This window comes from Apteryx mantelli, chromosome 27, assembly GCF_036417845.1.
Source record: "Apteryx mantelli isolate bAptMan1 chromosome 27, bAptMan1.hap1, whole genome shotgun sequence".
Lineage (NCBI taxonomy): Eukaryota > Metazoa > Chordata > Aves > Apterygiformes > Apterygidae > Apteryx > Apteryx mantelli.
The window spans coordinates 6,734,486-6,747,259 of record NC_090004.1 but is presented as its reverse complement, the minus strand read 5'-3'; the positions used below and the strand labels follow the sequence as shown (position 1 = coordinate 6,747,259).

The following is a 12,774-nucleotide window of genomic DNA, read 5'->3' as shown; positions in this document are numbered from 1 at the left end:
TCCCTGTGCCGGGGACGCGGTGACGGTGTCACCCGCGGTGGCAGGGACTGCTGAGCCGGAGCAGAGCCCCTTTGCTGGGCACGGTGCGAATGCGAAGCGCAGATCCCTCCCTGCCGCAGGCGCGACAGTGCGCAGAGCCGCGGGGCCGAGGCGAGACGCTGTGGCGGTTTGGGCCGGAGCTGGTGAGCAACGAGGTTATCTTGCCCTTTAGGCACCTCCCCGAAGGCCCTGCTCCTTTGGAAGGCGTCTGCTTGGCGGCTTCGGCAGCATGTGCCTCTTTACGTGGGCCAAAACGAGCACCTGGAAAAAATGGACTTTCCGAGGCAGTTTTGAAAATTTTGGCCTAAAGCTCCGTCTGCCACTTTGTTCTGTGGGAATTTTAATTGTTTCTTAGTAGATATTCAGAGTATTAATCTGTGCGCAGAGACTGATGTCAACCGGGCAGTCACCGACCTTTGCTTTCTTCTGCCGTGTCCCCCCGCTCCAGCACCTGCTTTGCACCCAGAGGTGAAGCACTGCGGTGAATTTAAGAGCAGGAAGAGTTTTTCTAGCAGCTGCTTATTTCTGGAAAATTGGAAAAACAGCTGGTGGGGAATGCTCTCGCTTTTTCCCCTGCCTGCCAGCAGCCAAGTACAGCCATTCGTTGTGCTTTTGTGCTGAACGGCAAAGAAGGGGCAGGAAAGCCGTCTCAGGAGTGTGGAGCCGGTGCTTCCCTTTGATGCCGCTGTTTGGGTTGAGCTCGTTGCGCTGGTGCGTGTTTGGTTTTATCCTCCCCTTTGCAGGGGCGGGATGCAGCCCGCGTATGCCCGTCCCTCGCACTACTGACAAACTGGTACGTTCCCTCTAGCCCTCCCCCAGGCAGGCCAAATATCCCATTTTTCCACACATGCCTTTTTGGGAAAGTAGTATCCTACCCCGGGTTATGGGGGTAGGGTTTCTTTGCATTGGGAAGGAGGATGGGGCATCTCTACATGCATATTTAGGCATCTGAAGAAATTATCCCAAGCCTCATCCAGTTGCTGCCACGACTGCTAGCTTTGCCACGGTGCAAAATTTGACATAATTGAGTTAGTAAGAATTAATATTCAGTGGCAGATAAAGCCCAGTATCTTAAATTAAAGGGCTGATATAAATTTCAGAGGAAGTTATGCTTGTGCAGCGTCAGGCGCGGGGGGAGCAAAGATGCCGAGCAAATAGCAGAAAATGTCTTTCATTAATATTCATTTAGTTCCAAGTACCATTTTTCAATTTACCCATGTTCACAGCCTTTGTGTTTATTTTCATAAGCATCAAGGTTCTCAAGTCTTATGCACCCTTATTCTTATAAGCAGTACATTTGTTTTGTTCAGTGTTTGCTAATATTTAATTTCTGATGGTGAGATTTGCTATTTGCAATGTATTTGGTCAGGTGCATGAGTCATAAGGAATTGTTTCTGCTCCTCAACTGGATGCCATCTTCCCATTTAGCTGTGTGGCACCACTGAAAAATGTCAAACTGGACAAAGAATTCAAAATCTGCACTGTTTTCTTTTACATGAGGCACTGACACAAATGTTGCATAGGTTATTTTGTGAATTGCAAGCTACATACGGAATTTGCAATTCAAACCATTTGCACTCCTGGAATTATTTACAGAAGAAATTAATGAATAATTCCAAGTTAAAAATAAATTTGTGAGTTTAGCGATCTTTGTTCAAGGACAGGCAGTAAAGATGAAGTTCTCTGAATAATTATTGTGATTTACTTGGCTCTAGAGCAATCTGAGACTTTCCCTCTTCTGTGATTGACCTAATTCCATTGAGGTCACCAAAATCTTTTCTCTTACCTTCCCAGAAGATGCAGGTCATGTTGCCTCATGTCAGCATACGTCAGTCATGGCTCAGTGTTCATCCAAACAGACGAACACTGTCTGGGCACCTAAATCTCTACACCGTGATGAAAATCTTTGTTTCCTGTTGGGAGCAAGAAACTGGAGAAAGATGCATTTGTGCACAAATGGCTGGAGTCAGCTCTGTAGAGTTTGGGGCTGGGGGAAAGGGGCTGGTTGTGGTTTTGCCGGTTCCTCCTCCCCTCTTGGAGAGGGAGGGTCTGCTCTGATGCCCGCTGTGCTTAACATGGAGACAGCCGTGGCCGCGTTCACCTCCCCCCCCCCGTAACATTTGCTGTTCTTTCCTTTTTCTCTTGCAGCCTATCAGCTCTTCAGATGTCAACCCCCAACCGTTGTGCCCAATGCCGAAATCATCACAGAGAACGAAGAATTTAACATAGGTAGCTTTTCACAGTCCTCTTAACCCTCCTCCCATCCACTTTCCCCACCCTCAGGAATGACCACAGGAGGACACATGGGTGTTCTCCAGGGGCTGGTGCCCCATAGCCACTGCTTCAGGAGACCTGAAGAAGATGCATTTAATTCTGTGTGGCATGGGGAGGCATGTGTGATCCTGTTTAATATCTGACTTCCGCACTGAATCAAAGTGCATACCTGCAAAGTGCAGATCAAACTGATCTGACTGTCCCTAGATGACTTCTCTTTGTTAGTGCAGATGAAGTGGTTTGTCTTCTGTGAAAGCCCGGAGCTTGTTCGGAAACATTCAGAGATCTTTTTCACAATAATGGTTTTTGGCTTTCACATATTTCGGGTGTTTCAGATATGCATTGTGTGAAAGCTTAGAGGCTGTTATTCTTTTTTTGAGAGCCTTTCACCCATATCGATTGCACTTTTTGTATTTTTGCTGTTGTTCACAGTTACATCCACATTTTAAGTGTGTCTCCAACCAGTGAAATAGCCATGATTTTTTTTAAAGCAGCTTTTCTCACTGTCCTCTCTCTTTGAGGAAAGTCTTCACCTGAAATAGCTAGCATAAATCAGAACAGTGTCACTGGTATGAAGTTGTTTGTACCAACTGAGAATCTAGCATGTGTTTCTACCCCTTTAATTCTTGCACAATCTGTATCATTTATATCATATAAAGCCAACGCAATCGTGGCCTCTTTCGTATACCATGGCTGCAGCATTCCCAGGGTTGTAGTGGAGAAGGAGCCAGGTGCGACAGTCCCGGGAGAGCATGGCACTGTGCTCCTGAAAGGCATCGCTGTGCCCAAGGAGGCAGCAAATGTGAGTGGGATGACCTGTGAGGTGTGGACCTGCACATCTGTTAAGTCCTCCAAAAAAAGTCCAAAGTGGAATATAAACAGACCTGAAGCAATGCAGCAATGGGGTGAATGATGTTTTTACTTGCTGGTGATTTCATCTCATAAAATAGCTGAATTGTGTGGCTGTTGTGCAGGACTCAAGCAAGTCATGGATTTGAGTCTCTTCCTAAAACTAGTCAAGGAAGGACCTGCTGCCCCACAGCTCAGTGACAGAGACAGGGTTGAGAGGTCCTTGCACTAACTTCTTTTCCCAGGGCACATTTCAGCCTTAATTGATCCTTCTCCTCAGTTGAGATCTTTTCTTTTTCTGCCTGTAGGTGATGTAGTGAGGTACAGATGCCTTCCTGGCTTTACCTTGATTGGAAATGAAATCCTGACCTGCAAGCTAGGCACTCATCTCCAGTTTGAAGGTCCTCCACCCACTTGCGAAGGTAATGCTTCAGGGGCTCAGTGTGCTGACCAAAGCTTTCTTGTCCAGAGACTGCTGCAAAGCTGTGGATATTTGCTGGGGAAGGCAGCAAGCTGGATGACAGCTGGGGGAGGGTTTCCCTTGCAAATACTGAGTCTTTGGGGTGAATTTGCCGACCTCTGGGGTCCCAATAATGCAGAACCACCAGGTAGGACCTTGGGAGGAGGCTGTTCTGAGCAACCTATGTTCAAGTGGCACCTGCAGGCCCTCCAGAATGAAAAGCCATGTCTGTAGGACAGGATGACTATGGGGCATGGGGGACAGAGGAGAAGCAGGATTTGGATCCGGGGCAGCTACATCAAGCCCTGTCTCCTGCTGCACCAACCCAAGCATGAGGCAGGAGGGTAGTTTCCCAGCTGGCTCAGCCTGCATGTCTTGTGTTTCACTGCTGGAAGGTGCAAGCTGCCAAACCGAGCTGCCTCTGGGCCCCTTGGCAAGACACCTCAGCGCGGGGAACGGCTACTCTCCCCGCCTGCCTCGCAGCCCATGCCAGCACCATGCCCCCTGGCCAGGTTCAAGCAGCAGCAGGCAAATAACGGGGAGAGGGATTTGGTGGGTGACTTATTTCAGCACCTCTCTGATAAATGACAGAGGAAGGTTCTCCATGGCCTTGCTGGCTCCCGGGGATTTGAGGGCTCTCCGCATTGTCTAGGAGGATTTGCCTCATGTTAGGTAATCCAAAATTAGGCCCTAAGGCCCCAATTTGGGAAAGCACTATAAGCTTGTATTTTCCTGAATTGGGACTGACCAAAACTTGCTGAGCAGAGTTCTGACGCACTGGACGCCTGACCGCGCTCGCGAAGTCAATAAGCAGTCATCCAAACGTCCTTACCCTGGGAGGGGGGAGATCTTCTCTGACAGTTTGCCAGTGATACATGAACAGCCAAAGCAAGGAAGAACAGACTGCAGCCAAGCGAATTCCTCCAGAGAGGCAAGCCTGTGAGGAACAGCTTCTCTATTAGTGCCACAAAATGTATTAGATGGGAGAAAAATGAATGCCCCAAGCATGATGCATTGTATACCTTGCTGCTGCTCAGGAGGGATCCCAAAGATGTTTCCATGCTACCATGTTACCTTATTTATCCTCTGGATTCCTACTGGTACTTTTGCTCACTCCAACTGTGATTATTTCATCATCTTCATTCCCTCCTATCTGAACGTTTTTACCGTATAATGGGATATTTTTCTGTAGCTTTATTCTTTTTGAAATAGCATGAACTGAAGGAGAGAAAGGGAGGTCATTCAATTATTTACTGATGGTTGTTAGCCTGGGGGTAAAGGGACTGCTTAAACTACGTCTGGCCACCAATTTATAGAGGTCAAAAAATCACTGATGGGATTAAGGATGTGGAAAGAATACACTGTTCTTTCTGGATAATTCTGGCTGTTTTCTATTAATACAAGTATAGCATTTGCACTAGTTTTAGAGATAATTATGGATAAATAATGGTCCCTTTCCTTTTATGCTTTTTGTTCACCTTCTGTGTTAGCCTCCTCTTCTGGGGTGTTGTCACTGGCCTTCTGTTTAGTGCTTTCAGCTGGGTTGAATATTTCCAGAAGCTGAGTGGGGTCTAGTGATTAGATCAAGGAATTGGAGTTTTTAGATCCTAGTTAACAACTCCATGGGTGACTTGGGAGAAGCCTGTGGTTCCATGCCTTGTTTTACCCCCAGATAATAAAATTTCCAGGGCTTTCAGAGAGTGTTTTGGAACTTGAGAAGAGAATAGTTGCTTGGTTGCAATGCCATTGATTCTGAAAGCCACATCGGTGTAAAACTGAAATGATGCAAAGATAGTTGAACCAGATTGTTCATACTGTTGTTTTTTTCCCCTCCTTTGAATTTGGCAATTGCTCAGATTCGCGGAAATGCAGCATGCTTCGTTTGGAGCCTAAATCAGGATTGGGGGATTCTCTGTGGAACCCCAAGGATCTAGGTGTCCAGTGAAAGTAAGCAGACGGGAATTGTGCTCTATCTTGACCTAGCTGGTCAAGATAGACCTTGGCCATAGTGTCTTGTGCTTTCTTCCTTCCTCTGCAGAAAGGGAAGATTCATTTTCTGTTGTTTTTCCTTCACGTTCCCTTTAGTGCACTGCCCAATGAATGAGGTGATGACAGACTCCACCGGTGTGATCCTCAGCCAGAGCTTCCTGGGAAGTTACCCTCACTTTCAGACCTGTTCGTGGGTGGTGAAAGTAGAGCCTGGGTATAACATCTCCCTCACCATTGAGTACTTCCTGAGTGAGAAGCAATATGATGAGTTTGAAATCTTTGATGGTAAGAGAGTCACCAGGTTGCCTTATTTAACAACTGAGGGGAAAGGAAAGAAACAGCAATGTTGTTAGTTGTTCATCTCTGAGTTCCCAGAGCACTGTGGGGAGGGCTTTTCACCGATACACTTATAACCTTCTGCTAGACTGAAAGAAAGCTCCTCCTAAGACTCATTGATTTTCTGGATAAGACAGCATCAATGATTTGATTTTTGGATGACTCTAAAGTATTTTTCCAGGGTGAGGAGTTAGCAAGCTGCTGTGGAAGACTTGTGGCAGTTGTTGCTGGGAAGGGATGAGTTGATAAGGTGGGATTTTCATCCTTGAAGCCTGTGCAAACCGGGTTTTCTAGGCCCATGAGTTCTCATGATCTGAAAAGGGATCTGTCAATATTCACAGTGACGTAGCTTTGTAACCAAATGCAGAATGCAAGTGCTCTGCTGATGCTCCTGAGGTTGCACATCATGACCTGAGCTGAAGGCATACTGCCTGGAGCAAAATCCTGGTCTGACTGTGATCAGTAGGGCTTTATTTGCAATTGGTTTCTGGGAGGTAGGTGTCTGTGTGAGGACTCCTGTTCACGAAAGGAAACCTGAGCATGAGCTGTCATTCCTAGGCTCATAGTGGAGTGGAAGCTCATACACTGCAGTTCCAAAATATGTGTGTTCCTTCTGCAGAAACACATCCTGGCACATAAAGCCCAAGAGTGACTGTTGCTCTGTGTCAGCGCTGACTTTCACTTGTTCCATCCTTTCTTAAAGGTCCCTCTGGCCAGAGTCCGTTGCTGTTGTCACTAAGTGGGAACTACTCTGCTCCTCTGACTGTTACCAGCAGTGGGAACAAAGTCTATCTCCGTTGGTCTTCTGATCATGCATACAGTAGAAAAGGCTTCAAAATCCGCTACTTTGGTAAGTACACAGCAGAGACCAGATGCCTCCACCAAGAACGTGGCCATCTCTTCAGCTAGGAATTGCTGTGAAATCGCTACAGAGGGGCATAGGCCATCTGTGTCAGGAGAAGGTGCTAAGGTCTGTGAAAGCGTACAAAGCTGGCCTTGTTCTGAGATCTCTGCAAGAGCTGCCAAGGCTTGGGAAAGTAGGTTTATTTCCAGCAGAAAACTTGAAGCTTTGGCTGGGTTTGCTCGACCAGTCTCGGGAATCAGAACCAGAATATCTTTACGTAGCCACAGACAATCTGGCTCTGGATGAATGAAACCCATCACCGTGCAGACCATGATGCCTACAGAGCTGAGGGAGCCCTACTCTGAGATTGTGTGAGCAGCATAGGTTTTTGCAGGCTGTTGGCCTATGACTGAAGTATTGATTAGTCAGTTTATTCCAGCTTCAGGTCTTCAGAAAGTGCTCTGCTGACTGTAATTCACAGTGAAGATTGCTGTGTTACTAAATTATTGTGTCCTTGCAGTGATGAGACAGAGATGTTCAGTGATTAACATCGCAAAACATAAGAATTTGTGATAGGAGCTGCTTGGTGCATGAGGCACAACTTACATGTCTTGTTGTGTTACAACGCTTGCAGAGAGCTATTTAAAACACATCCTGCTCTGGCCAGGCATTCTGCTGCTGCTCTCAGAGCAACGTGACCCTCTTCTTTATGATGAGGTCTTAGCTGCTTATTCAGCAAAAGCCCATTACTGGATACTGAATGTTTGCTAAGAATTCCTTAAAATGAATTACTGTTTTTTGGAACTTAGCAAATCTTAATTAAGGGAAGTTATAAAGTTGGGTAGTGAACTTGCTTGCATGTCATAAATAAGTAATGACATTACTCAGTAAATGAATTAAGTAATATTTAATCACCAGAAATTACTCTTAATTTCTAAAGCTGAGTGAAACTTGGATAATAATCCTGCACTCTTTCCCACTTTGACTTTGTATTTATCCATCGCAAGTTCTCAGTTTCATGTACAACCTTAGGTTATGGAAAGCACCATGTAATTCCTGACCTGAAAGGAAATTTATCTTGATATGGCCCATCCACTGCCTTGGATATGTGAAGTTACTTATTTGTTTTCCTCTGCCCTTCTCTCCAGCTCCTTACTGCAGCCTCCCACAACCCCCAGCACATGGACTGATTCTCGGCCATACTGGTCTGCACCCAGGGAGCACGGTCCGATTTGGCTGTGACACAGGCTACCGTCTCGTTGGCCACGGTGTTGCCACCTGCTCCCAGCACCCTCAAGGCTACTTCCACTGGAACGAAGCGATCCCGCTGTGCCAAGGTGAGGAGGAGGCAAATGTGTCCTTACGAGGGTCTGCAGCCTCTAAGCTCTTTCTCGCAGCTGAGTCAGGTGAAATGTTGAGCTGGGAAGGACTGTGTAAAATGGTGCAAAAATGAAAAACGCATTTCACCCACTTCTCTACTGAGCACAGGCTTCTAGCTGCAGATAGGCAGTGTGGTGTGGTCCACTTAATACAAGTCCTTGAGAGCAAATGAGCAAGGAGAGAAGGGAGCAAAGGGTCGCTGTCTGCCCTGGGTAGGGGAGAGAAAGCTGATCTGTGCAGAGGGCTTCCCTTGCAGAAGTGTCTGAACGCAGGCACAACCAAGCCTCGATTAAGCACAAGAGAAGCTGTTGTCCAGAATAATCTGGTAAGGCTGTCAGGAACATGGGTCCTACTGACTTTTGGTGGGATGGGGTTTCCTCTAGCATTTCTAGAAGTCTCCTTAGGTCTGTGTGTGTTAGTAGGGGATGAGAGATTTTTCTGTTGGCTTCATATAAGATTTAGACATGTAGTTGTTCTTTACACATCTCCTCCTGATTAACTGTAATCATTATGACATTTCTTACTTAGCACATGGCTCCTTCCAGGCGTGGGAGTGGAGGGGAGGACAGGGCAGCCTGCCCCAAGGGGGTTTGCCTTCATGCTGTTTTATCTCACTCACTATATTCACTTTCTGATTGCACCTTTTTTTTCAATCCCACAATCATCTGTTTCTTTGTGTTGATAAAATGCCCATCTTTATTCTGATGAAGACTTCCAATGTCTTTGAACATTCATCCATGCTCCAAGGGGACCGAGCACTGGGGATTAATATTGCATCGACTTCCCTGGAAACTAGCCAGAGAACAGAGACAGCATAGGCAAAATCTTATTGCACTCTCTGCATTGCTGCCCTGCCCAAGCTTTAAGGAAAAGCAGGGTTATTTAGTGTGAGAGTTACCAAAGAGCCTCAAAAAATCCTGTTTGTGCTGCTGAATCACTTAGGCTCTTTTGAAAATGCTCAGGGAAATAAGCAGTCCTACCTCTGAAGGTTTTTCTTATAATGTGGGTGCTTAAATCCATTTGGAGCCCTCTCAAGGTTGTGTTTTTGTCGAGGTGAGCGGAAGGAGCCCAGCCCGCGTCACCCAAAGAGCTGTGCCGTTGGCAAGGAGGCGCTGGGAAGCCGGGCCCCAGCTCAGGCGGTGCTTCGGCTTTGGCAGGAGCCGGGTGCCGGCGGAGCCGCTGGGTCGCGCAGCAAGGCGCTGGCGCTGCCGGGCTGGCGTGACGCTGGGGCCGGCGAGTCGCACTGGAGCAGCGCATTGGCCCAGCCTGAGGGGTTTCTCTCATGTGCTGGATCTTCTATAAGCGAAATCATATCATCGAGCACGGGCAGCAGTGCTGCGAAGCGTTTGCTGTCCTGGTGTTCTGGAATACCGCCCCAGCCTCGCCGTCTGCTCCAAAAACCGCGTTTCCTTCCTGGAGGTGTAACGCTGGGGTAAACAGCGAGGTGGAGAAGAGGGGGAATAGGAGAATAGCAAGAGAGGACCTGCTGGGAGAGGACCGTACTTGCATGAGACATCACCCGAGAGCCATAATTCAAAGCAGGACCGAGTCCCCGAGCACCAGCGACTGGGTCAGCGGGGGAAACGTCAGTGTGAGACCATCCATTGCTTGTCACAGCCTGGCCTGGAAACGGCGGCTCCTGCGGTGTTACGGAGCTCGGCTGGAGTCGGGAAGGCCTTGTCCGGCTCCGCGCTGTCATTTCTCCAGGCAGAAGGGATCCGTGAGCAGGGCATCCCTCGGGAGCTGTGCAGATGGTAAATGTCTCTCCTGGCGGAGACCCGCGTGAGGATGCCAGGGTCCGCTGCGCCTCTGCCACCGACGCGGGGAAACGCTCGCCCCTTCCAGCTTCAGGCGCTAGCGTCGCTGGGGAAGCTGTCCAGCCCGCCCCTGCTATAGCCAGCGGAGAGTTTGGGGGCCGGGTCACAGCCTTGAGGCGGGCTCCTGCTCCGGTTTCCCCGCTGGAAGTGCGTGTCTGTCCTCGCTGGCCACGCAAGGAGCAGTTCAGACCGAAGTGGAAGCCGGCTGTTCGGAGCGGCACCCGGGAAGATCCTGCCTCGCTCCACGGACTGCCGGGGAACCGGCTGGCGAAGTTGCATCCTGAAGGTGGAATATCCCCTCTGCATCCTTGGAAACGTCACCCGCTCTCTCTGTTTCCCCATATTTACAACAGGAATCTTACTGCTCGCCCATGGTTGTTACGTGCCTGGAGATCGATGGCAGGAGGCAACGGAGTAGCAGCAAGGCCGAGTCTGTGAGAATTGGCAGTGGAGCAGCTCCCCCGCCTGGCCTCGCGGAGGTGGTAGCCCTGCCGGCTCCCTTCTTGGTGCCCAGTTCGGCCACATAAAATCCAGCACATCTTTTTTTGCGTTGCTCTCTAAGCCAACTGGCAACCTTCTGTTTTGGGCTGTACTCAATCGCTCATCCTTTCCAGTGGCCAGGACCACATGGCAGAGATTTGGGAATCTGACCCACAACGTGAAATAAATTGCTCACACAGTCGGCTGTGTCAGGAGGAGGGGAGCTGGGGTCCCCATAAACACATGGTTTAGTTAACAAATGCCATTTCCCATAGCTGCCCTCTGCCAGCATGTAATCCTCCTTCCTCTTCCCAATCCCCTTCAAATAATCTTTATTACGTGCTCAGTCCTAGCTGACATTTATGGAAGCAGCAGAGAATATTCTGCAGGGAACAATCTTGCGTTGGCACAATGGGGGAGAACACAAGATGATCTAACATGCCTTTTCTATTGCTTCTGCCTATTTTTAAGCTGCTTTGTTTTTGGAATCCCAGCTGCAGATTTGCTTTCATGTGGCCTCTGTCTCTTTTCCTAACACATTTTCTTCCTGCAGACAGAGCTTTCATACCTCTGAACCCCCATAAGCACCTCCTTTTTCCCTGGATCAGACTCTCAGTGGGTCCGTCCTAGCCAAACGTTGATTTTGCTTTCCCCTGAAACAGCTTCTTTCTTCCATCGTCTCTGATTCCCCTGGATTATAGTGCCCACAGTTGGAACCTCAGAAATGCTCTTTAGAGCAGATGACAAGTTTACTGCCACCCCAAAAAATTAAGCCTCTCTGCTTCATGCTGGGCCCCTCCTAAATAAAGACTTAGTAATACCACGTTCTGCTCAAGGATGCCAAATTTGCGAGGAAGGACAGTGTCGTGCTGCAGTGTGCAGGGTACCGGAGCCCATGCGGTGCAGTAGGCAGCAATCCCAATTAGCTCTGATTCCTCTTCATGTTTCAGCCTGACCATCTGCAGGTGAAGAGGGTAATTTTTTTATTATTATTTTTGATGGCTTAATGAACTTTTTAGTTAACTGCATCTGGCCTGGATGGTCTGGATTATTGCTTCATATCTGGATTATTGCTAACTCTCTTTTATGCCAGGGCAGGGCTTATGCAATGGAAAGGCTCCAAATAATCAAACAGACCACTTGACAGGGACGCAAATGGAGCTTGCCTGGGAAGGAGGGCTACCTGACACACAGTGATCCTACTGTCGTGAAGATAGCAAGTTGCACCTAAACCTCACAGACTCAGAGCAAAAGCTGGGCCTGGTCTGCATTCATACCTGGTGTCCCAGCCTGTTGGGGTCTGTGCCTCAGTTTCCCTGGTGGCTAATGGAGATAACGAGTTTTGGCTGGCAGCAGAGAATATGCTCAGGCCATACAGCCCTTAGTTCTCTCCATCCCCTGGGAAGACTGGGCCCGTCCTCAGGGGTGTGTGAAAAAGGAGAGATGTTTCTTGCTGTCTTTATCAGGAACTTGCTGACTTCACGCTCTCTCCACTGGCCTCCGAGCCCAGCTCTGGTGACCGGTGGGAGCTTCCTCACCAACTCCCTGAACCCAGAGTCTTTGTGTCCTCTTTCAACGTAGACCTAAGCACTGTGGTCTCTGTCTCTCCTTTCTCTCCCCGGCTCCTGGGAGCAGGAGACAACAGAGAAAGGAGAAGGCTTTGTCGGGGGGCCGTGGCAGGGGAAGGGGTCAGCTTTCTTACCAGTCTCTTTGACTGGATATAACATCAAAAAGTAGTAGTAAAAGAGTTGCAGGATGGCGGTGGAAGGGTAGGACTTTCTTTTGCCTCAGAATGAAATTGGTATTCAGCGTGCCTGTTTGTCTAGACACCCAGCTTTGTAGAGAGATTCGCCAAGCTCCTCCACTCGATGAAATGACATACATGTCATTATCATTTCAACCAGGGATGTGCCCGATCGTGCTAATACGAGCCTGCTGAATTACTCACACCTATTAGCACCACCAGCCTCTGCAAGGTGCTGCGTAATTGTGCTCCGGGCTGGGCTCGGGCCGACTCATGTAGTAGTAATGGGATAAAAGCATCTTGGACCTTTGGTGGTAGAAAACTCCAGTGGTTGTGCTTAGGCTGTTGTCTCCTTTCAACACTCAGTGAGGCCCATGTCACCAGAAGACAACTTTCCTAGGGCTGTTGCTTTTCTAACCCTAGTTTGTGTGTGGAGGGAGTAACAGGCAGGCAACCAGGTTTTAGCATATCTGCTTGTGGCTCAGGAGGCGTAGGCTTAATCTCCAGCTCGTGCATCAGGTGAGCAGGAACAGCTCTGGCTATTCCAGCAAGGAATGAATTT

General features: G+C 48.5%; 1 protein-coding gene across 1 annotated transcript in view; it reads left to right on the top strand.

Annotated features, from left to right (window-relative positions):
• Nucleotides 1–12,774, top strand: part of CSMD2 (CUB and Sushi multiple domains 2) — a 334,099-nt gene that overhangs the window by 280,323 nt on the left and 41,002 nt on the right. The window contains 5 exon segments of the mRNA XM_067311607.1: nucleotides 2,188–2,268; nucleotides 3,471–3,584; nucleotides 5,708–5,896; nucleotides 6,651–6,797; nucleotides 7,940–8,128. Of these exon segments, the coding sequence (XP_067167708.1) occupies nucleotides 2,188–2,268; nucleotides 3,471–3,584; nucleotides 5,708–5,896; nucleotides 6,651–6,797; nucleotides 7,940–8,128 (720 nt within the window).